The sequence below is a fragment of the Podarcis gaigeae genome (assembly GCF_964106915.1).
Source record: "Podarcis gaigeae genome assembly, chromosome: 12".
Lineage (NCBI taxonomy): Eukaryota > Metazoa > Chordata > Lepidosauria > Squamata > Lacertidae > Podarcis > Podarcis gaigeae.
In genome coordinates this window covers 14,937,994-14,961,608 of record NC_139688.1, presented here as the reverse complement: position 1 = coordinate 14,961,608, position 23,615 = coordinate 14,937,994, and the positions used below count along the sequence as shown (strand labels likewise).

Below are 23,615 nucleotides of genomic sequence, written 5' to 3'. Positions count from 1 at the left end.
TTTGGGGTTTTTTAAAGGTTTTAAACTGATTTGAAAAAATTTTGTGGGGGAGTGGGAAAACAAGGGTAAAAGCTCAGCAAATAAATGAACTCTTAAGATATTAGCAGCAATGATTGATTCAATGAATGTTTTGCAGTATCCTTTAAACCACAGTCGTCGCTCTTAATTTCTGAGACCTGTTTTTGGCATCCTTTAGAACTGATTACAGTGGTGCCTCGCAAGACGAAATTAATTCGTTCTGCAAGTCTTTTCGTCTTGCGAGTTTTTCGTCTTGCGAAGCACGGTTTCCCATAGGAATGCATTAAAAATCAATTAATGCGTTCCTATGGAAACCGCCTTCAGACCAGGTCCGGGGACAGTCTGTCCCCCGACCTCTTCTGAAGGCCGGCGGGGGGCGAAAGTCTTTGTTTCCCCCCCGCCTGCCTTCCCAGGACAGCGGAGACTTTTCCGCTGTCCCGGGGCGATCTTAAAATGCTGGCAGGCGGCAGCGAAGCCTTCGCTGCCATCCCCCAGCATTTTAAAAACCCCGGGACAGCGGAGGACTTCTCCGCTGTCCGGGGCAATCTTAAAATGCTGGCGGGCGGCAGCGCTGCCGCCCGCCAGCATTTTAAAATCGCCCCGGGACAGCGGAGGAATTCTCCGCTGTCCCGGGGCGATTTAAAAGCCCCCGGGAAGGCAGGCAGGGGGGACAAAGACTTTTGCCCCCTGCCCACCTTCAGAAGAGGTCCTGGACCTCTTCTGAAGGCCGGGGGGGCAAAAGTCTTTGTCCCCCCTGCCTGCCTTCCCGGGAGAGCGGAGAAACGCAGCGCTGCGTTTCTCCGCTCTCCCGGGAAGGCAGGCATGGGGGGGCAAAAGTCTTTGCTCCCCCCCGCCTGCCTTCAAAAGCCGTCCGGCGGCTTTTAAATCGCCCCGGGACAGCTGTCCCGGGGCAATTTAAAAGCCCCCGGGAAGGCAGGCAGGAGGGACAAAGACTTTTGCCCCTTGCCCGCCTTCAGAAGAGGTCCAGGACCTCTTCAGAAGGCGGGCGGGGGGCAAAAGTCTTTGCTCCCCCCCCCGCCTGCCTTCAAAAGCCATCCGGGATAGCGGGAAGCGCTTCCCTGCTATCCCGGACTGCTTTTAAAATGCTGGCGGTGGGGAGCAAAGCCTTTCGGCCCCCGCCGGCCTTCCTGGACCTCTTCTGAAGGCCGGAGGGGGGGGAAGGCTTTGCTCCCCACGCTAGCGAAGCAAGCCCATAGGGAAATTCGTTTTGCAAAGCGCCTCCAAAACAGAAAACCCTTTCGTCTAGCGGGTTTTTCGTCTTGCGAGGCGTTCGTCTTGCGGGGCACCACTGTATGTGCAAAAAGGAACAATCTATTCAAAAAGCAGGAAGATACAGAGTGCAGCCCAGAAATTTCTACTTTCCAACAGGTGTTGCCCATGGAGGGGAACAGATCCACAAAATTGTGAAATTAGTCAAGAAATGAGGTTCTGTAGGGAGGTGGCTTCCAAGAGACAACCCAGAGAATGGTCAGATACAGTTCTGTTGTAGTTATTCAGTCCAGTTTTTCTAAGCTGCCTGAATGGGAGACCATGTGAGAGCCATATAGAAGCCACTTAAGGCTTATTGGACCAAGCATTTTCATATTTCTTTTAAATAAAATACGTATTTTAGGATACAAGCAAACCCTTGGGGGAAATGCTTTAATGCCCTATCTTTACATCCTTGTATTAATTTTAATTTAGCATCTGTTATTGGCCGATAAACTACTCTAGATTATGTTGCATCCAAATTTCCAGAATGGCCTCATTTAGATATGAGTCTGAACTATGATTATTTACCATTACAGGAGTTTGAGGTTCTGCATTCCCTCACCTCTCTGTTTTCAGTTAAACACAGTTTACTGTGGTGTCCAAATCCTAAAGTGTGGTTAATTTTAACTACGGTTTCCTGAAACAAGCCAGCTTCGTAAACCATGGTTTGAAGGTGGTTTGTTTAAGAAAATCATAGTTTTGACTAGGGTTGGGAAACCTGTTACCCTCCAGGGACTGCTGGACTCTCAAGTCCTATAATCTACAGTCAGCATAGCCAGTGGTCGTGGGTGAGATGGGAGCTGTAGTTCAGCAACCACAGGAAGGTTCCAGGTTTCCCATCCCTGGTTTATACTAACCGCAGTAGATGCAACAATAAACAGTGGTTAGTTAAGAGCAGCAACAAATGCTTCCAGTCCCTTGGCCACGCTGAAGGAGGAAGGGGAGCATACAGTTGCAAGATCACATCACACAACACAAAGCCATAGTGCTGCATCAGAACAAGGCCAATAAAAGTATCCAAATAAAACAAATATTCCCAGACTTACAGACAGCTAGTGTTCTGCTTCAATCAGCTTTAAACAGCCTTAAGTAAGTCCCATTGTATTCAGTGGTCCCTAAGCAGACCTTGAACCTTTTAATAGATTTGTATCCCACTTTTCTAGGCGACTGTATGGAATGTGACGAGCAAAAGGTTACACTATAGCTGTTACACAACCTGCACTACGGGTGCAAGGTAGGTTACAGCAGTTTGAGCAGTCTCCACCTGTCCCTAAAAAGCTCACAATTTAAGTCACGTACTTGGCTTAAGGAAATGGCAAAGGGAATAGCTTAAGGAAATGAAAAAAAATGGCAAGTTTATGTGTGTTGTTGCTGTTGCTCCCCTTATCCCAAAACAAGGCTGTTCCACAACACAGACTTTGCTCTGCTTCTGTTTCTCTCCCTCTTCCAATTCTGAGTTTTAAATTAACTGTTCCAGAACTCCCAGTGTGGTGTAGTGGTTAAGAGTGGCAGACTCGTAATCTGGTGAACCGAGTTCGATTCCCAACTCCTCCACATGCAGCTGCTGGGTGACCTTGGGCTAGTCATATCTCTTTGAAGTCTCTCAGCCCCACTCACCTCACAGAGTGTTTGTTGTGGGGGAGGAAGGGAAAGGAGAATGTTAGCCGCTTTGAGACTCCTTCGGGTAGTGATAAAGCAGGATATCAAATCCAAACTCCTCCTCCAAACTCCTCCCACCCAACCCCTTTAGTTTTTAAGAAAAGGAGTGGATGGCGACTTTTCACCCTGCCTGAGGACACTTCTCTTCCTGCTCAAAGCGCACTTGGTTCAGAAATGAACCTGACTAAATGCCAACAGCTCCCATAGGATAACTTGAACTCTGTACCTCTTTTCCAGGCAAGGGGACTGGACCTCTCAAGAGTGCGGACGTGTGTGGTTGTGGCAGAAGAACGGCCTCGGATAGCTCTGACGCAGTCCTTTTCAAAGCTTTTCAAAGATCTGGGCCTCCACCCCAGGGCTGTCAGCACATCATTTGGCTGCAGAGTCAACCTGGCTATATGTCTGCAGGTAAGAATCTCTCTCTCCTTTCCTGACAGCAATCTTAGAAGCAACCCTTTTGAAGTAAGGACATGGCGATGTTCCACACAATACGGCTTGGTTAACCAATGCATGCCATGCTTAAATGTTCCTCTTTCATAATGCAAGAAGTGTAGTTTTTCTGTATTATTATTTTTACTGAGCATTTTCCATAAAGCCTTCACATCCCATTTATAGCATTTATTCTGCCCCGAACTTAAAAAAGCAATGCAGCAAAAGTTTGTATTGTAGTTGTTACATTTGTAACATATGAAAGTCAGCCTTGTTAAGGTTGCTGTAGCTGTCCTGCCAAGTGCTTGAGGGTCTAAATATCTATATCTTCCTTTGTGTAGAACAGTAATTTGACAGGAGCATGAGTCTCATGCACATAGCATGGACTACTCATCTTAAAATAATGCTTGCTATTGTGGCTTGTGTTGAAGGTAGAAGAAACATCTGTATTGATTCTCCAGGTAGAAATTGGCAGAAAGAAAACAACAACAACAATAAGCATTTATATAGTGCTTTGGGGCATTCAAAGCCCATTGCACACATAATCACGGTTATCGCTATTACAACCTAGCTAGGTAGGTCTATGTATTTATTTCCAGATTGTAGATGTGATTCCAGCTTGCTTATGGCCACCTCATTAGCTCATGATGGAGGTGAGATTGGAAACCAATGGCTTTTTAGGCAGGAAGACAGTGTGGTGCTATTATAATCATTCTGTCTGTTCAAGCATTTCAGTTTGCCAGATGAAGCTAATTCCCTTTGACCCACACTGCTCTGGGGGTTCCCCCATCCTCCGCTCAAGCAGATTGGGGGGGAATGGGGGGAAGAGAGAGGGGGCAGTTCCGTGGTTCTAGTGGGATTTATCACATTGGTTTCTGCTGGCAGAATCCAGGTCCTTGTTTACTCAGCTCAGTTGTTTTGCCACTTGAGTACAGTTGTTCTCATGACCAACTCAAGAAATACTGTTTTGGTACCTCAGTTTTCCCTCACTAGAACTAGTGAGGAAGCTAAAGTATTCATACAATATGGCTTCCACACATATACAGTGGTACCTCGGGTTACATATGCTTCAGGTTACATACGCTTCAGGTTACAGACTCCACTAACCCAGAAATAGTACCTCGGGTTAAGAACTTTGCTTCAGGATGAGAACAGAAATCATGTTCTGGAGGCGCAGCGGCAATAGGAGGTCCCGTTAGCTAAAGTGGTGCTTCAGGTTAAGAACAGTTTCAGGTTAAGAATGGACCTCCGGAACGAATTAAGTACTTAACCCGAGGTACCACTGTACATAAACGCATGCTGCCTCTTCCATAAAACCAGACACTGGTGTCTGATCTAATAAAGCAATATTATTAATTTTTTAAGCTATTGTATTATAATATGACATGGGGATGAATGACAGAAACAAGAACAGATAAGCAGGCTTCAGCTTGATGCTGAACACGAAGGATTATTCTTAAAGAAAATGTGATAAGGTCTCATCAGTTACAATTAAAACATTCATTGGGTGGCAGTGGAGTCAAATGGCAGTGGCTGCCACCGCCGCCATTTTCTGATACCTCCCCTCCTCCCATTTTGCTTTATTTGCATACTACCATTTATTTCAGGTTCATAGGTGCGTCTGTTCCTACACGTTAGTTCTATAGGTTGGGATTTTGTTAATGGGTGGAAATTTTCACCTCCACCTTAAAGCTCCAGCTCAAGAGGGAAATTGTTCAGAGGGAGCGTGTGGTTCAGTCATGACCCCAGCTTTGCCATTGCAGAATACACATCAGACATTGCGTTTTGCCCTCCATGGAATGCATGAAGAGCAAAAACTGAATCAACGATATGCAGTCCTGCTTTTAATAGTGTGATTTATTTATTTTTGCTATTATTATTAAAAATCTTTGCTTTTATACTAATGACTCTCTCCAAGAAATGTCAGCTTCTTCATTCTGGGAACATTAGGCTGTATTTCTGTTTGTCATAGAGGAGAGGCATTGTTCTAACTGTGCTCTTCAGATGTACACCCACAGAATTAGATATTTCTGGCTATAACTGGGTGTTTCTAGGTTTATATCTGAATGCTGGAGTTACAACAATTCCTTTCTCTGAGAAACAGTGATGAGCGAACGAACTGGTATCTTTAGCTAGGTAGCATTTCATATATATTCCTGCAAGTTGAAGGGTTTTTGCTATGGAGACAACCTCACAATCATCCCTCCTGCCACCAGCGACATCACTGTGGCAAACAATATTGAACTCCGCAGCTCACTGTGGAAATAATAAATTGTTGGAGGGAGCAGCTGTTGTGTTGCAGCAAGGTGCCCTAAGCATTGCGGAGAACTTCCTCAAGCTGTTGCAGTGAGAACATACCATCAGCCAGAACTGTCCCATTCCACTCGCCTCTTTCAACAAGCAGTATTGATGGATCACTCAGGGTGATAGATAGATCACAAAAACTGGATGGGAGCACAGTTGTGGGTTACAGTGATTGTTCCAGAGCTAGATGCACTTGAGCATAGAACCACTATGCATCAATGTAGCTTCAGGAACACATACCGTGCAACACACATAAGGTCTCATTTCCACTCTTGCATTCCCCAGTGAAAGCAGCCTTCCACAGCCTGGTGTCCTCTATGTGTTTTGGACTACAGCCCCCAGCATCCCTGACCTTGGGCCATTCTGGCTGGGGCTGATGGGAACTGGAGTCCGATGACATGTGGACCATACCAGGCTGGGAAGGGTGGAATGGAAGGATTTCTGTTGGCATGGATGGGACAGGCCTCTTGACTGAGATCGTGAAGGGACTGTACTCAGCAGAAAAGAAAATAATGAGCCACGTGAACCAGTGGTCTTCCGTGTATAAGGTAATTTCATATGCTACAACATCATTCATATGTGTAACCCCCAGTTTTCTGCACTAAGGAAGCACAGCCTGTAAATGCAGAACCTGCTTATTAAAATGAATTTTATATAGCAGCCTTGCTTCTTGGAAACAGAATATGCCCATTTATGGAAAATCCTGCATTTTTAACATGGCACTGTGCCCATGAAAGAGACAACGAGAAGAGGAAATGTGGGGCTAGGCAGTTATCAGTGTTGCTCAGAGGACAGAATTGAATCCCTTGGAACAATGCTAAGTCCCAGAGCTTTGTGTTACCGTCTCTGCTTTCTGTGTCGCCCCTTGTGAACTGCTTTCCAGTTTGCTATCTGCAAGCAAATGACTGCTTTGAGGGGGAGGCGTTCAAGTCTGTAGTCTGAAGCTCCTTTTCCCCAGAGGGGAGCGGGTGAGAGAATAAGATCAGCTGGTGTGCTCTGGTAGAAGTAATATAAAGTGAGGATGTGTTGCTGCACTTTCATTTGCGGAGTTTGGGTGAATAATGTCGCAGATGATAGAGGTAGAGTCTTTGAGTGGAGAGAGAGAGAGAGAGAGTGTCTGGAACAGCCCAGTTACCATCATCCTGACAACCTTGTGTGTGAGCTGTACCACTTCAAGTATTTAGGGGAGAGTCTCATAAAATAATTCAGTTATGTAAAGCCCACACCTTCAGTCTGGGGACTTACAGTCGCAACATGGGTGTAATGCATAATTAAGAGCAAGGCCACAATGCCCATATAGCTACTTATCACGGTAGGTCCTTGTTAATGCCAGTGAAAAGACGTATGGCCCTGGTTATCAATTAATTTTGTCATTGGACCACAATGAAAACAAAGAGATTGTTAGCAGGCCAATCCCAACTTCTAAAATGACTTTTGCCACTGGGACCCAGCCACACCCCTTTATTTCCCTTGGGTTGGACAGTTGTGACATTACTTGACACCAAGTTGAGAGGTTTCACCATGACTTCCTAACCTATGATGTTGAGGTCAATAATCCAGAATATCTGGTGCATGTTTAGTTTCTTTAAAATACCACATTCTTGACATCAAATACAGAAGAGCCTCATGTTACATAGTCTTTCTATAGTTTAGCATTTCTCCTCTGGTAAGAGCCTATAGAAGAAGCTTCTAATTTATTCATTCCTGTGAGCAGATTGAACTTTTATGGGTGAGAGGAATAGTAAGTATATGTTCGTTTGTCATAGCTGAATAGTTCAGAGCAGCAGGGCATTGCTTAACGCCCCAGGAGAACAAGCTGTTGCCTCTGCCTTTTTTCCCTATTATTATTACTACCATTTATTATTATTTTACAAAAATAGAGGGAAACCTACGGCAGCTAATATAGTTCTTAAACTAGCTCAGACAATAATTTCCAAGCATTGTGTCGGAGGGCACAGCAAAGCAAGTGATGAGAGAACTACTGGTGTACAATGAGAAATGCATTTAACATTTAAAAATGAAAGGCGCATGTGAGCCCAAATCGCTCACCCACATAAAAGAGGCTGCTCATTCCATCTCTGTATGATTCACTGTCCTGACTTTCCAAATCCACGTTCGCTGAAAACAGATAATTCGCATCTATACCAAGGGCAGCTGCATCATTCAATTCTCGCACCACAGAATAACTTGAAAAAAAGCAGGTTCAGTATATAGTGACTCATACAGAAACTGGGCCAGGGACCTGTGGTCCTCTTAAGTTGGGTAACGTATTACACACCTCCAAGCTTTTCAGATGTAAAAAGCGAAGTGTGCCTTTCTCATTGTAATTCAGAAAAGAAGTGTTCTTCTGCTTCTCTCTGTGGGGAACGCCGAGAAAGGCTGTAGTCTGTTCCTTGTGTTTTTGCTTGAAAGGTAGAATGAATTCTCAGGACACGCTGTTCACTAACAATGTTGTCTATGCTGTCTCTTAAATGGCTTAACTCTGTTTGTCAAAGGTTAGCAAGTCTATTACTGTCTCTTCTGTTCGCTGTACTAAAATGTTGACACCTCATTTTCTTTTTCGTTTCAAACCTTTAAGCAGTATAATGGTTTAATTTGTAAGATTCCTGTATTTGACATGGTTTTTTCCTTTTATTTTACTCCCTGCTTTTTGCATTATCCTCCCTTTTTATTTTCCTCCCGACTTCCATCCCCCAACCCCTCTTTTTTATTATTTTTCCATGTGTTACTGTCTCTCCTCCTCCCCATATCCCTCCCGTTCCTGCTGCTGTAGCCACACAGGCTGGGGAAACTGGCCGAGCAGGTAGGGGATTTTTGGTGTTCCCTAAAATATCCACCTATCCACTCCTAACAGTGGGGCAGACTAGATGGGAGTCTGGAGATTTTTGTTGTGTCGGGGTGCACATTGTCAAAACCCTTTGGCGCTGGCATTTGTGTGGGACCGGAAAGGGGAGCAGCTTACCCTTTTGATCTGGACATCGTAGTCTTTGTCAAAAGTTGGTCGTTGCCGTTTCAGCAACGTGCTTGAATGTTTAAAGCAGAAACAAAAACCCGGTTTGCGCTTTTAGCATTCTAACTGCCTGGATTGATTTTTTTGCAAACTGGTTCTGGTCAATTATGAAAACATTTCCTAAGGTACTATTTATGGATCTACTCTTCCCCTCCCCTCCCCTGACCCCTCCATTAATGATGCTTGAAATGAGGTTCTCCGCTCGGCACTAGTCTGTTACACTGCTGAGTATATATATCAGCACATTGAAAACTATACCCTCTTCTGCCGGCTAGATAGGACTTGTGTCTTGTGTTGGCTTTATAACAAGCTGGAGTGACTTAGTGTGCATGTTGCCTCTCCTGTAACTCTCTCCTGCTGTCTTGGTGGTGGGATGCTGATCGGTGTTTTCAATGAATGTTACTTGTTCAGATGTCTCTTTGGTATTAGATCTGTCAAAGGAAAAAGGAGGAAGTAGTATAAACTTCCGGGAAGGAATGTTGTGTTTCCTCTTTCACCCTGGCAGTGAGCCAGTCTGTGTCCCTCCCGTTTTGTATGTGCCCCCAATATGCTGGAAAAGCAATGGTTGCCGCTTTTCTGAAGAAGCTAAAGGCCTCTATGTGGATGCAAACTCAGGTTTGCCAGCATGCACTTAACAAGGGACCAATCACAGCTTCCTGGGCTTGTGTACCTTTGCAATAGACCCTTTCTGCAAGCACATGTGTTTGCATCCTTTTTTAGGCATGCCTTGTACACTTAAACCATCCATAATAAACATACAAAGTGGCATTTGTTTGTTGGCACAGAAAGCTTTGCAGGGGCTGATGATGTGGCAATGCACCCGGAAGCTGGTTCTGAAATCTTCTGATTTCTAATCCAAACAAATCTACCACCGACTGCAGTATTTTGTACTTGGTTGGTCCATGTGCTCCTAGCTTCCTGTTCAGCAGCAGTCACATGTTAAGCAGATGCTAAGGGACAAAAGAAGCAACAGCAAAACCCAGACCTTGGGAGCTTAAGGAATATTGTGGGGTTAAAGGGCAGGTGAGGACGAGGTCGGTGGAAGTCAACTTCGTGAGCAGAACCAGTGCTTCAGATTACTCTTTAATACCACCAGGTTTTTTTAAAAAGACACTCTTTGCATGTGTGAGTGTGTCAACAAATCCATACTTCCCACTTGACCGCTTGCTTCTGCCATTACCAGCTCTGCGTCTCCAGCTGATTCTGCCTTCCATACTATTTTGCTAAACTCATAGTACGTGTGCAAGTTTCACTTGTTTATATTGACACTGGTTTTCAGTAACACAGGCAACCGGAAACTTGCATTTGCAGCCAACAGGTTAAAAAGAGTATGGCCAGCAAGGTATGGTTCATACTCCCCTGTCACTGATTGTAACATATTCAGTGCTTTTTATCATTTTAATAAAGGCTTTTCTTTTTTTAAAAAAAAACAAAACTTTAATTGTAAGTAAAATGCACAACATCTGTTCCACGCAGAGTGCTAACTAAAAGGTTTTCTTTTGCAGGGGACATCAGGGCCAGATCCAACCACTGTGTATGTGGACATGAGGGCCCTCAGACATGACAGGTATGATGACATTTATTTATTTTTTAATGCAATGTCCGTAGCTGGAAAATCAATATACTGTTTTTTGAGGGGCAGGGGATACAAGTAAGTTTCTTGTCAGAGATAGCAGTTGTTGTTTTTTAAAAAAGGCACTTAAACCACTATTATTTTACCTGTTTTTCACAGTTTTATCTTAGCTGACCAGATGCAACACTTAAGGTGACACTTGTCACATTGGGAATCTCAATATTAATTCAAAAGTCAAATGTCACCTTATAAAGCCAGTGGTTGCATGCATTGTAACACTAGTAATCAAACCCATCTCACAGAGAGAGAGAGAGAGAGAGAGAGAGAGAGAGAGAGAGAGAGAGAGAGATTTGACTTCTCCTCTAAGGCCAGAGAAAGAGAAGCGTTCTGTCTCTCAGTAGAGAGTTCAGCAAGGTAGGTCCTATATTTGCTTGGTTTCAGCAATCTGCTCAACTTCAAGGGAGGTTGTTACAGAAGCTCCCTCAAAGACCTAAGCAAGCAAGAGTTGCTTTTGCAGAAAGTGTGAAGCAGGCTGGTTCTTTTTCAGATGGGTGGGGTATGATCCCTTACCACAAGTTGGGGGGGGATTTTGTTGCATATTTTATATGAGGTATAAAATGTGCTTTTGAGAACACAAAAAGTGCCACCTCAAGGGCAGATGTGAAGGATTATGCTCAACAAATGGGGGGGGGGGACAGGGACGACCGTTGCTTGTACCAAAAGTTTGTAAGTTAACACTGCAGAGTCTTAACGTTTATTTCATTTTAAGGCTCCTTTGTGTTAAGTTGTGGGTGAACATATCAGACGACGCAGCAATTTCTCCAAAGCAGCTCTTTATTTGTAAGCTGGAACAGAACTGAACCGAAGGGTTCAGTCAGCCTGCTTATATAGAGCTCCAGTACAACGTAACTGTAACCATTTTCTAAAACTATCCAATCACTGAACGTCACTTTCAATCCCTTATTTGCATAACTATCTACAGTATCCCCCTGCTGGCCAAGGGTAATAACTTCAGTACATAACACCTAGCAACCCAGTTCTTAACCCAGTGTACTTTTGCTTATCCAAAGCCTCTCAAACTCTTCTGATCCGGTTCATTGTAAAATCAAGCCAGCTAGTGCCTAGGAAAGACATGTTGAATGTCTAAGAATGCATCCAATTTAAGTAAGTGGTAGTTAACGAGAGTATTGACTCTCATGATAGTAGCTTAATACATGGCACTTGACCCTGAATGAATTCATTAGGCGTTGGCTTTAGAATTGCAGCATCTTTTATTTAAGATGTTTACTTCATTCTTCCCCAAAGTTTGTGAAAACTGTCATGAAAGAAGATGTGAAGCAATGCTGCCATTACATTCTGTGAATTATAATTTTCTTCTCACGGATGGTGAGAGATGTCAGCTTGAGAGAATGGTCTATTATTGCCTCTCTTTTACTGAGGGATTCTGTGTGTGTGTGTGTGTGTGTGTGTGTGTGTCTCCTCTCCCCCCCCCCCCAGTACTTTGATCCACTTTGCTTTCAGGAGCAAAAACATCATACAAAGTGCTTGGTGCTGTTTGGAAGCTGAAATGTGGGGCGGGGCAGGCATTAATAAATTTCGATGTGGGAATTGGGTTTGCTTTGCGACCCACCACCACGGAGTGTCTACTTGTGCAACTGCAGTTATGATTAAGCTGTGCCACGATAGCTGGGGATAATTATATGTGTTTGCTTAGATAAGTGTTTCAGCAAGCATGTTAATTATTTCTCGGTTCTAGTGGTACAAAAAAAACCCCAAAACACACACACACTAAAGGAGCAGTTCAGCATTTGTTTGCTTAGAGAAACTTTCAAAGAGTACCCCACACACACACAAGCGACTGAGAGAATTTAGCAATCACACGGCCTCCAGGAGCAATATAGGCTTTCTTGTGCATTGCCATCTTTGGAGGGTGGAAGGAGACCTAACATACAGAAAGGCAAGCCCCGGAAAGAAGGCAAGCCCTCTGTCCCTCCTTTTTCAGCATGAAAGGATTCCCAGTTGAAGCCACCTCTCCTGTTCTTTTGCAAAGAGTGCTGCTTCAGTGCCTTGTAGCCAGCTGATTGCTCCCTTTTGAGAAATGGGCAGTTTTCCCTTCGTGGTCCTTTTATGCCTCTGCTATTTCTGTCTGATAGGTAAAGGTAAAGGGACCCCTGACCATTAGGTCCAGTCGTGGCCGACTCTGGGGTTGCGGCGCTCATCTCGCTTTATTGGCCGAGGGAGCCGGCGTACAGCTTCCGGGTCATGTGGCCAGCATGACTAAGCTGCTTCTGGCGAACCAGAGCAGCGCACAGAAACACCGTTTACCTTCCCGCCGGAGCAGTACCTATTTACCTACTTGTACTTTGTGCTTTCGAATTGCTAGGTGGGCAGGAGCAGGGACCGAGCAACAGGAGCTCACCCCATTGCGGGGATTCAAACTGCCGACCTTCTGATCGGCAAGCCCTAGGCTCTGTGGTGTAACCAACGGCGCCACCCGCGTCCCATTTCTGTCTGATAAGTTGGCATAAAGTTGGGCTGCTGTTAGAGGCTGGCTGGATATTGAGGAGTGGGCACTGGGGGTGGGGCGGGGTGGGGCTGGAGACTGACTTGCAAGAAGGGATCAGCGAACTGAGAGAACCTGTTGCAGCCAGAAGACAAAAGTCAGAGCCAGGAGAAGCTGCAGGATTGGAGAGGGGAAAACAGGTGCAAGAGGAGGGGGAGAGAGAGATCAGACTGGTGGAGGGTCAAGGATTCCCTCCTCTTCCTGCCCCCACCTCTCCTGCTCCACTGTCTCCCAGGACCAGAAGAGGACTGAAGTGGGAGGTGCAGAAGGTGACATGCAGGTGGAGTCTTTGCCTGCTCGCACACAGCTCAGATAGGGGAGAAGCATAGGTCAGGGACCTGTTGTGGCAACTGCCTCATCAGGTGTACAGTGGTACCTTGGGTTACATACGCTTCAGGTTACATACGCTTTAGGTTACAGACTCTGCTAACCCAGAAATAGTATCTCAGGTTAAGAACTTTGCTTCAGGATGAGAACAGAAATCGTGCTCCAGCAGCAGGAGGCCCCATTAGCTAAAGTGGTTCTTCAGGTTAAGAACAGTTTCAGGTTAAGAACGGACCTCCGGAATGAATTAAGTACTTAAACCGAGGTACCACTGTACACCTGGGGGTATTTGAGAGACATAGAACTGATGGGCACGCCTTTCCCTAACTTGTGAGTGTACTTTTGACAATAAATTTCAGCAATAATTTCTCTCTCATGCCAGACAACGGCATGACAGGTGTGTCTCCTAAACTAGCCTGCTGCCCTCAGGTACAATGGAGGACCAGTCTTGAAGTAACACTCAGCTGCTAGTGCCACCGGTTTTTGAAGACGAGTTGGGGAGGGTGTAGCCTTGTCCTTGGCCTCAGGCAGCCACATGTCTTGGACCAACACTAGAAAGTGAATCTGAATCACAGTGGTTGAGAATATAAACTTTGTGCTCCATTGTAGGCAGGGAATGGAGAACTTGGGACACATGTTTCTTTTCAGAACACTGTAGTAGAAAATTTCTCTTCAGCCCCCTCCCCCCCCCCCGGGGCTACTGATCTCTCTTCCAGGCCGAGGGCACAGTTTGCAACTTGCTATGTGGCATGTTCAGGTTAGTAGTGCATTACTTTGCTCTTCCCCAGAACGTTGAGCCAGTTAACGCTTTTATTGGATTTTAAATTACGTGTCTCCCATGTGCTGAATTCGGCAAAATGCATTAGGCGATGCTGGAGAGAGTATTAAATATTCAGCAAGCTACTCAGAGCTGTGGTCTTGGAAGGCAGTGAACTGCTCAGTAGGTTAGTCGGGCAGGAGGACTATGCTGATTCCCCCTTTCCCCCCTCCTCCTTAATCCCAAGAAAATGAAGGAAAGTAGAGATACGCTGTTGGTAGTGAAAGAGGCCTGTGACTCCCAGAAAAGACAACTCGGAATGCTGCATCTCTTTCAGTGGCTGCAGAATAATAAGAGAAGCATTCTTTATCAAGGAAATAACGGCTGTTTAAATGAGTATTTCCTATGCATGTAACTGACTTCAAACCAGGCAGGACACTAATACACACAGACACAAACACACACATGTAAAAATGAAATACAGACAAAAATGTGGGCAACCTAAAAAAAATACGCAATGCCTTCAACCAAACAACAAACTCAGCTTTTAAAAATTGAGAGGGGCAAGGGTTCTTGGCAGATATGCGTCTGAGGGTGCCCCTGTCCTTTGAGTGCCAAGGTGTGGGGCCCCAGCAGTGCAGAGACTATATACAGATTATACCAGCTGCTGTATGTGAGCAGTGACTTAGGCAATTTGAATACATTCTTGTAGAATTTACACATGGGTGGCCATTCAGTAATAATTTTGTTAGTTGGAAGAAATCAGTCAGAAGAACTAGATTGCTTCCAAATGCAGGAGACTGTGGGAAGCTGATGTGCACATTTTTGCCTGGAAACCTTGCTGCAAAGTGAGGGTACCTCTGAATGTCAGATTCTGGTGACAAATTGGGAAGTTACGTTGTCTTCATGCTGTATTTCCTAGAGGCATATGAGTGTCTGCTGTTTGGTTTACTCATGCGGGTTCTCCTTACATTTTTGCTTTATGTGGTGATAACACAGCATTTAAGTGTGTCTTTTAATCAGTGAATCTCCCTGGTTCAATTTGGAACAGAATTCAGCTAACAAAGCTGCCCCAAAACTTGGGAGACAGCTCGCTTTTCGCCTCAACCCTGGATCTGAAATTTGGGCCCTGGATGCTCTTCCAATGAGAGAGCACTACAGAGTCAAAATATATCCCTGTAAATAAGTTCTTCTCTTCCAGCTTACCTGGCAACAACAGTGGCACCTTAAGTCCCAGGCAAGGAGGAGTTCCCAGGGCAACTGATATCCTTACTAGCAACTTCAGTGCCATGGGGAAATTCCTTGGCATCTAGGACATTGCCATTGCAGCATACAACACATAGAGGAAGTACAGTAGGCCAAGGGACCAACATCTGTGACCTTCTAAGTGAAAGACTGCTGTCAGGGAACTGCCATCAGGGCCGGAGGGAGAGAGCGGGCTCCGGAGGGGTCCCAGAGAGCGTCCCGGGATGGGGAGAGGCAGCCCATCTTCTGGGGAAGAGAATCAGTGTAGCACCAGTGGAGAAGGGGGGCAGATGGACTCTTTGCCAGGGACCAACGGGGAGAGTAAGGGTCCTCCGCTGCCTACACCCTCCTTGCGCAGAAGGCTTCTGCGCAGGGAGAGTAGGAGGAGACTAGGCGTCAAAGAGCTTCTTTGCTGGAAGAAGTTCAAGAAACACCCACTGACGGATTCTGCCAGCGATTGAGACAGCCACGGGTGAGTGGCTGTCCAGACAGAAAAGGTTCACTCAGGCAACCCAGCCAGGTGTTGCACCGGTTTACGCACGAGCAACCCCTAGAACCATTACAACTGCCAACTCCCATCAGCCCCAGCCTGGTTGGTGATGATGAGAGTTGTAGTCCACCAACCTCTGGAGGGGCCATAGGTTCCCCATCCCTGAAGGTAGGTACAGGTGCGCCATCTTGTTATTCATCTTTGTTCTGTATGGGACAATGACAATAAAGATAGCATATCATATTGTATCTGAGCAAATAAAAGCAGATACGCTCTTCACAATGCAGCTGAATATTGTAATGAACTGGCCAGCTCGTGTTACAAGCTAGGTGATGCCATTCCTGCAAGTGTGCCCATCTAGTTAACAGTAATTTTAGAAGGGGGTGGGGGTCAGTTCAGCCCCCGCAGGAGGTTATCCTTTTTAACCATGCGTGTAGCAATTAATATGAGTATGGGGGGGGGATTTGCAAGGGAGGATCAAAAGTGGGGTGCTTAACCCTTTCCATGCATTATAATCCTCCCCATGTAAATCCTTTCCCCACCATTCCCCCTCCCACCCCACCCTGTGGTGTCTGGCTGGGGTAACACAAGAAATGGGAACTTATTTGCAAGGGAGAATCCATGGGAAGGATTAATCTCCACTCTCCCCTACATCGGTGTTTGAAAGGGAACGGGGATGAACCTCCCATTTACCTTATTGCAATAGCTGCGCTCCTGGCTGATTTCGATGAGGCATGAGACAAGGTACAAAAATCAGTGATCTTTTAAGCTTTTGGTCAGTTTGAAAGATGGTCCCTTTGAAGAATGGGTTGCTGCTTCGGACCTGAGTGAATCTAGAAACTATCTACATGCTTCTCTCTCCAAAGAGAGTGTGGTGGGCAGGATTGGTTTGGGAGTTGGAGAAGCACTCTTACGGAGTCTATTCCTCTCAGTAATTACCGGATATGATCCATGCGACCTTTTACAGCAGGGGGTGCATGAATCACATTTCAGACTTGCCTGCTCTTTTCCCCATCTGTATCATTTGGCATGCCCATGGCATTATAAGAAGCATGTGGGCGGAGGCTCGAACAGCCTCAGAAAGTGCTCAGGAACATGGCACATCAACCAAGGAAATGTGTGTGTAAAAATAGGACAGTATGAAAATAGGACAGTGAGATTTGAGGAGCAGGGGAAATAAGAAAAAGACTAAAATGAATCAAGTATTGAGGCACTTAAAAAAAAAAAAAGCCCATGTTGATGAGCTTCGATTACAAATTCTGCTTGGTAGTTTGGCCCTGCATGGTTTAGAAATAGCCTTTTGCCCTGTGCATGAATTCTTGGGTTAAGAAATGCAAACAACAAGGGCATGTACAGAGGAGTTCTGGGGTGATTTGCACCTGAGCTCTGGAATTGTTTTCCTCCTTGGGCCCACTCAATGCACAATCTAAACATCTTCTGGTTGGCATGAAAGAAATATCCAGTTGGCAAACAGAAGAATCCACAGCAATGCCATGGGCTATTCTAGTATATATCATTTAAAACATGCATCTTTATTTTCAGGCTTTGTTTTTCCCCCTCTTGTTACCTGAATGCATAAGTTAAACCTTGATATTTTGGTAGTTCTCCCACTCTTGCTGTTTTGAAGCAGAAGAATTATAGGAGCTGGGCTCATGAATGTATGTTCTGTGTTTCAGATGTCGTGGGCATGTGTGTGTGTGTGTGTGTGTGTGTGTGTGTGTGTGTGTGTGTGCACTGCCCACCACAAGTACAGAATTCGCAGTTCTCCGAAGGGTTTGAACTGGCCCATAATTCATTTCCTGTGTGTGTATGTGTGAATTAGCAATAATGCTATTTTACAGCACTACAAGATGCCAGCAGAAGTCTGATATCTCCCAGATCCTATGTGGGTTACAATTGCAGACTTTGGGGTCTAAAAATTCAGCACCCCCTGCCTCTTGCCTTCCATTCTACAGCACAGTTGCAGCATCCCTTGCAACACCTTTGAATCTCTGCACCCAGTGCAACCAAACCAGTCTCACGCCGTTAAATCCACTTCTGTAGGTTGCTATGCTATAAGGTGTTGAGGTGCCTCCCCTTCTGGGAGATCTGGATCTGGCAACCATCAATGGAGTTCCTAGTGCATTGAAAATTGACTGCTCTAATGTTTGTTGCATTAAGCATTACATGGTTGTAATTGGCTTGCCAGCTTCCTCACCCTGAATCAAAACTTGCAGCAATGAATGATCACTCATTTGATAACCTCACTTTAATTCCCTTGTTCTTCAGGCACTGGGGGTTTGGAAGAGGAAGGGGAACTCCTAACACAGTTTTAAAGACTTAGCTGCAAGTAGTTCCCTCTCTGTACAGCATAGTCAAGACAATGGATTACTTACGTTGGTATAAATGGAACCCTTCTGCTAAAAAAAACAGTGATTGTTCACAGATATTAAAATAGTTTGACTCTTTGGTTTTCAGGAGATAGTTTGGGGTTACTGTGTTTGTTGGTTTTAAGCCTGTCCTATTGTGAGTACGGGGACGCGGGTGGCGCTGTGGGTTAAACCACCACAGAGCCTAGGACTTGCCAATCAGAAGGTCAGCGGTTTGAATCCCCGCGACGGAGTGAGCTCCTGTTGCTCGGTCCCTGCTCCTGCCAACCTAGCAGTTTGAAAGCACATCAAAGTGCAAGTAGATAAATAGGTACCACTCTGGCGGGAAGGTAAACGGTGTTTCCGTGCGCTGCTCTGGTTCTCCAGAAGTGGCTTAGTCATGCTGGCCACATGACCTAGAAGCTGTACGCCGGCTCCCTCGGCCAATAAAGCGAGATGAGCACCGCAACCCCAGAGTTGGTCATGACTGGACCTAATGGTCAAGGGTCCCTTTACCTTTATTGTGAGTACACCTCCATCTTGGATTATCACAGTCTGTTTTGTATAATTCATAGCCCATAACCTGCCTGCTGTCAGAACTCTTGCATCTTCTCTTCCCACATCTACCAGTCCTCCCCAGTATGTACCAAATAGCTCAATGGCACCCGCTGTCGCTACCTATTCTCCTCCTAACTGCTGGCAGAGCAGTTCTTTCCATTGCTCTCTCAGTCCAGGGACTTCCCTTCATCTGCCATTGGAATGACATCTGCAACAGCTTTTGCAGGGGATGCTGGTTTGAGAAATCTCATGAAATCACAGCATGGATCCTCAATTGCGCAGTGGAATTTAAATATATGTTGTAAGAGAAAGGGTTTGTGACTTGGCTGACTGCACCTTTAGCTGTGTTTTTCTTACAGCTGTAATGCGGTACTCTACATGATTAACTTTCCTTGTAAAACCCTGAGTAGGAGTTGTTTAAGAGACCTAATAAAAAATACCTTCGGATGGGCTCTTTCTTCTGTGGGCAGGAATTTTATCACAAGGTTTAGCTTTACATCCCGTACTCTATGATTGTCACTTTGGAAACGTCAGCGCTTGTTTAAAACCAAGCAGTACTTGTATATATATTTTTTAAAAAATAAGAAATTGTAAAATGTTCTTAATCACCTTTAAAGATGTAGAAGATACCAAGGAGAATATATTATAACTTTCCTCTTGCAATCATCTGTTCTGCTTTGGACATGCTCAGTATAGTCTAGTGAATAGAGTGCTGTGTTTTTAAACCAAGGTGTCCTGAGCTAGACTCTCCCCTCAGCCACAGTGAAAATAACCCCATGCAGTTCATGCAGCCCTTAGCTTCCTGGAGGAAGGCTGAGCTATAGAAATAATACAGTGGTACCTCTGGTTAAGAACTTAATTCGTTGCGGAGGTCCGTTCTTAACCTGAAACTGCTCTTAACCTGAGGTACCACTTTAGCTAATGGGGCCTCCCACTACCACCGCCGTGCGATTTCTATTCTCATCCTAAGGTAAAGTTCTTAACCCGAGGTACTACTTCCGCGTTAGAGGAGTCTGTAACCCGAAATGTTTGTAACCCGAGGTACCACTGTAAAATAATAAAATAAAGAAGTATTTTTAAGTATATATGAATGTCTCCCACACTTTCACTTTTCCATGTTCCACACACACACACACACACACACACACACACTCACTCATTACAATCCATTAAAAGCAATCATAAATTCATTTAAATCCTTTAAACCCAATAATAATTTCATAATCTAGGACTGGGTAAGAGGACATGATTGTAAGAGGCTTGCAGTATATGAAACATAGGTTCTCTGTCTGTGAAATAATAAGTTGGTAAATTTAAACTGAGGGGAAATGTCCTGCTTTCCATCTCTGATTGTGTTGCAAAGGGTAAACAACCAGTTCCACATAAACTAGCCATCTGTCCAGGCAAAAGAAATAAGCATCTCCATATTTGCCTGGCTCGTGTGAGGAAAAGACCCAGTCCTTCTCCTTCCTCCCCAATTGCATTCCTTTCCACTCTGACCTACCCACTGTGGCATTTTTTATTGTGGGGTCAAAATCTACCCGTGAAGGAACCACCCCTACCCCTACCATGCTCCACCTTGGAAAAATCTCAAAAGCCTTCTACTCCTTCCTTGCTTTGAGAGATCAGGCACCAGGTCTGAAGACTGGCAGTAGGGGAAATGCAAGATCATGAGAACTTAACAGTACGTCTGACATTTATGTGTGGTACTGCAATTTTTGTACGCTCATCATAGTTGTCCTATGTGTTTTGCTTTTCAGAGTGCGTTTAGTAGAAAGAGGATCCCCGCATAGCTTGCCCCTCATGGAATCGGGAAAGGTAAACGTTTTTGCAACTCTCAATATTTTAGAGAGGCTGATAAGTGCTTTAACTTTGAGGTACATGTGTATGTTGGGGTGTGGGCCTCTATAAAAGTAGTGTTCCAGAGAAAGATCAAAAGTGGCAGCTACTTGCCCAGATGTGAGATCCTTTGTGGCCATGTCTGCGCATGCACCTTTAGGCATCACTCAGATGCCTGGATTTGTGCAATTCACGTTGTGCCAGTAGCAAGCCGTGGGGCGCCTCCTCTCACCTGACCTCTGGTTGGTCTCACTGTTACTGCTTACTGAGAGAGAGAGGGACAATGCAGCAGGGAAGTTGGTGTGGTGCAATGGTACCAGCAGAAAATGGTCTCTGTCAATGTGTTTGCACTGCACTGGCCTTTTCCCCTCATTGCCCCTCCCCCTGCCATTAAGCAGGAGCAATATGACCGACCAAAGATCACATGGCAGATGGCACCCCACCATGCCGTCTGCTACCGCATTGTGCTATCTCTCCACCCCATACTCTTGCATTGGGTGTGATATGATGTCAGCGCCATGACCAGGCCTCTGGTGACAATTGTAGTTTTCCCATTATGTTGGCACTACATATTTTATGAAGTGTATCTAATATTTCAGCAGTATGAGGTAATATTTGCAGTATATTCCTGGGCTGGAGAGAGACAACGGGTTTCTTTCAGTGAGTAGTGGATGACCAGGGAGTTGGAGACAGTATGGGAAAGACATAGTTTCTTGAGCAGTGTCCACGGCCATCCCATGATTGTCTTTGGTTGCTGGGTTTGTCTTGGGGTTACTGCGGCTGTTGATATGTGTGGTGGTTTCAGAAATCTACAAAAACTGCTTGAGAGAGCCTCAGAAGAGGGGGGAAATGAACATATACCTGGATGGCTCAGTTGGTTAGAGCATGGTGCTGATAATGCCAAGGTTGCAGGTTCAATCCCTGCAGGGGGTTGGACAAACATGATCCTCAGAGTCCCTTCCAATTCTATGATTCTATGTTAAGGCAACAGTGGATCTGCTGGACCTCCTTTGGGGGGGGCCTTTAGAGTGCCTAAGGGCAGGATCTAAAGTTTCTAAAAGAATTAAATACATACTACTTTTCAACACTCATGTAGAACTCTATTTGCCTTTGGCAAATAATAGACCACATCAACCTAGCGACCCATAGGAACAAGGATTTTAGTCTGAACATTCGTTGGAAAAGCGTAAGCTAGGAAAACTTGATTGGCACCAAATTTGGAGTGGCATCATGCTTTGCAAACATCGGACTAAGTTTGATTGGTGTTTCCAGTGGCTGCGCATCTACAAAAAGCATTTGTGGATTGTGCAAATCACTACTGGCAGTTGACTTTGTGAACAGCAGCTGGATTCCAGGTGTTTGTTGTTCATGAGTGACTGTAAGCAAGCTGTATGCTCTGTCCATCAGTGTGAAATGTTTCTCTGGGTTTTCATTGTTGATCCTCAAAGCAGGATCTTGAGAGCCATAATACATGTTTTCAGATTTGCCTCTAAGCAAACAGGATTCACCATAGGAGCGCAGGAAGCTTACTTCCTTATACAAGGTCAGATCATTGGTAGCTCACAATAGGCTGCACCAATTTGAAGTGGGTCTCCAAGATTTCACTGCAGAGTTTTCCCCAGCTCTTCTTGGAGCTAACAAGGATTGAACCTGGAAACCATGGCTTGCAAAACATGTGCTAGACCACTGAGCGTCCCCATCACTACTGTTGTTGTCAATTATTGTCTTGGGTGTAAAGAAAAAGGGAAGATGGATCACTTGTGCCACATGATGAAAATACGTTTCGTAATCATACATCCACAAGATTAGTTCTCTCTCCCCCCCTCCCCCCGCATGTCACTCACTCACTTGAACATGCAAAACACAGAATTCAAAGCCTTCTTTAGGAGTTTCTCGAAAGCCTTCGGGAGACAAGAAGAAAAGTTCATAAAACAATATGTACATCATCTGGCTCACGACCAGATATGACTCATTTTGTCTTTCAATAGATTCTCCCTGGAGTTCGCATCATTATTGCTAATCCAGAAACAAAGGGACCCCTGGGAGATTCTCATCTTGGAGAGGTGAGTCACAAGCTGTGCCTCAGTTGGTACTGAACTGCATGAGTTGATTAAAAGCTACCTTCCTTCCCTAACAGCCGCCTTTAATAAGTATGTGACAAATGGCCCGCTCTGGCAGGTATGCATCACACAGCTCCAGGAAGTTTAAACTACTTTGTGCTTTGTCACAGCTGAGAACTGAGAGTACCATTTCTAGGTTCTTTTTTTAATAAAAAAAGTCTGCTAGTTTCTTCATTCATATTTTCTTCCTCAAGTTACTCATATTTCAGGCATAATCTCAGAGGTTTGAAACAAACCTGGCCAAACTTCCACCTTGCAGAGCTAGTCTTTGCACACTTTGTCTCAGTAATGCAAAGCAAAATTTTCATTCATATCTTTAAACTAAAGATTGCATTGAGATATAATTGGCTAGGATCCTTTTATTAGTGGAAAACCTCATGGAAGGAGCATTCCAACCTAGCATAAGAGTGTTGTGTGAGAAAATGGACCCCACATCCAGAAAAAGGCTTTTCCAGGACCTTTTATGGCAGACTAAGTTAGCTGAGGGACGCGGGTGGCGCTGTGGGTTAAACCACAGAGCCTAGGACTTGCCAATCAGAAGGTTGGCAGTTCGAATCCCTGCGACAGGGTGAGCTCCTGTTGCTCTGTCCCAGCTCCTGCCAACCTAGCAGTTCGAAAGCAGGTCAAAGTGCAAGTAGATAAATAGGTACCACTCCGGCGGGAAGGTAAATGGCGTTTCCGTGCGCTGCTCTGGTTTGCCAGAAGCAGCTTAGTCATGCTGGCCACATGACCCGGAAGCTGTATGCTGGCTCCCTCGGCCAATAAAGCAAGATGAGCGCCGCAACCCCAGAGTCGGCCACGACTGGACCTAATGGTTAGGGGTCCATTTACCTTTACTAAGTTAGCTGAACACGCCTTAAGTCCCACCGATTTTCGGTGGAAACCATCAGTGTGATTTAACGAAAGTTCAGCTGACTCAGTCTGAATACAGCTACAGCTCCCCATGTTTCTCGGACTGTAGTGCAACCCCAGTGGCTCAGTTGGTAGAGCATGAGACTCTTAATCTCAGGGTTGTGGGTTTGAGCCCCATGTTGGGTGAAAGATTCCTTGTTTTCAGGGGGTTGGACTTGAACTTTGTGATCTCTTCCCACTCTACAATTCTATGA

The 23,615-nt window shown here is 45.1% G+C and overlaps 1 protein-coding gene across 7 annotated transcripts in view; it reads left to right on the top strand.

Annotated features, from left to right (window-relative positions):
* The window catches only part of DIP2C (disco interacting protein 2 homolog C), a 287,798-nt gene that overhangs the window by 257,300 nt on the left and 6,883 nt on the right, over positions 1 to 23,615 (top strand). For 4 of the 7 annotated variants that reach the window (XM_083704608.1, XM_083704610.1, XM_083704606.1 and 1 more), the window contains 4 exons: positions 3,187 to 3,357; positions 10,198 to 10,259; positions 20,311 to 20,368; positions 22,378 to 22,452. In XM_083704608.1, coding sequence (XP_083560734.1) covers positions 3,187 to 3,357; positions 10,198 to 10,259; positions 20,311 to 20,368; positions 22,378 to 22,452 — 366 coding nt within the window. Of the gene's footprint in view, positions 1 to 3,186; positions 3,358 to 8,455; positions 8,486 to 10,197; positions 10,260 to 20,310; positions 20,369 to 22,377; positions 22,453 to 23,615 lie in introns of all 7 variants that reach the window. The other 3 variants (XM_083704609.1, XM_083704605.1, XM_083704607.1) reach the window with 1 other exon arrangement.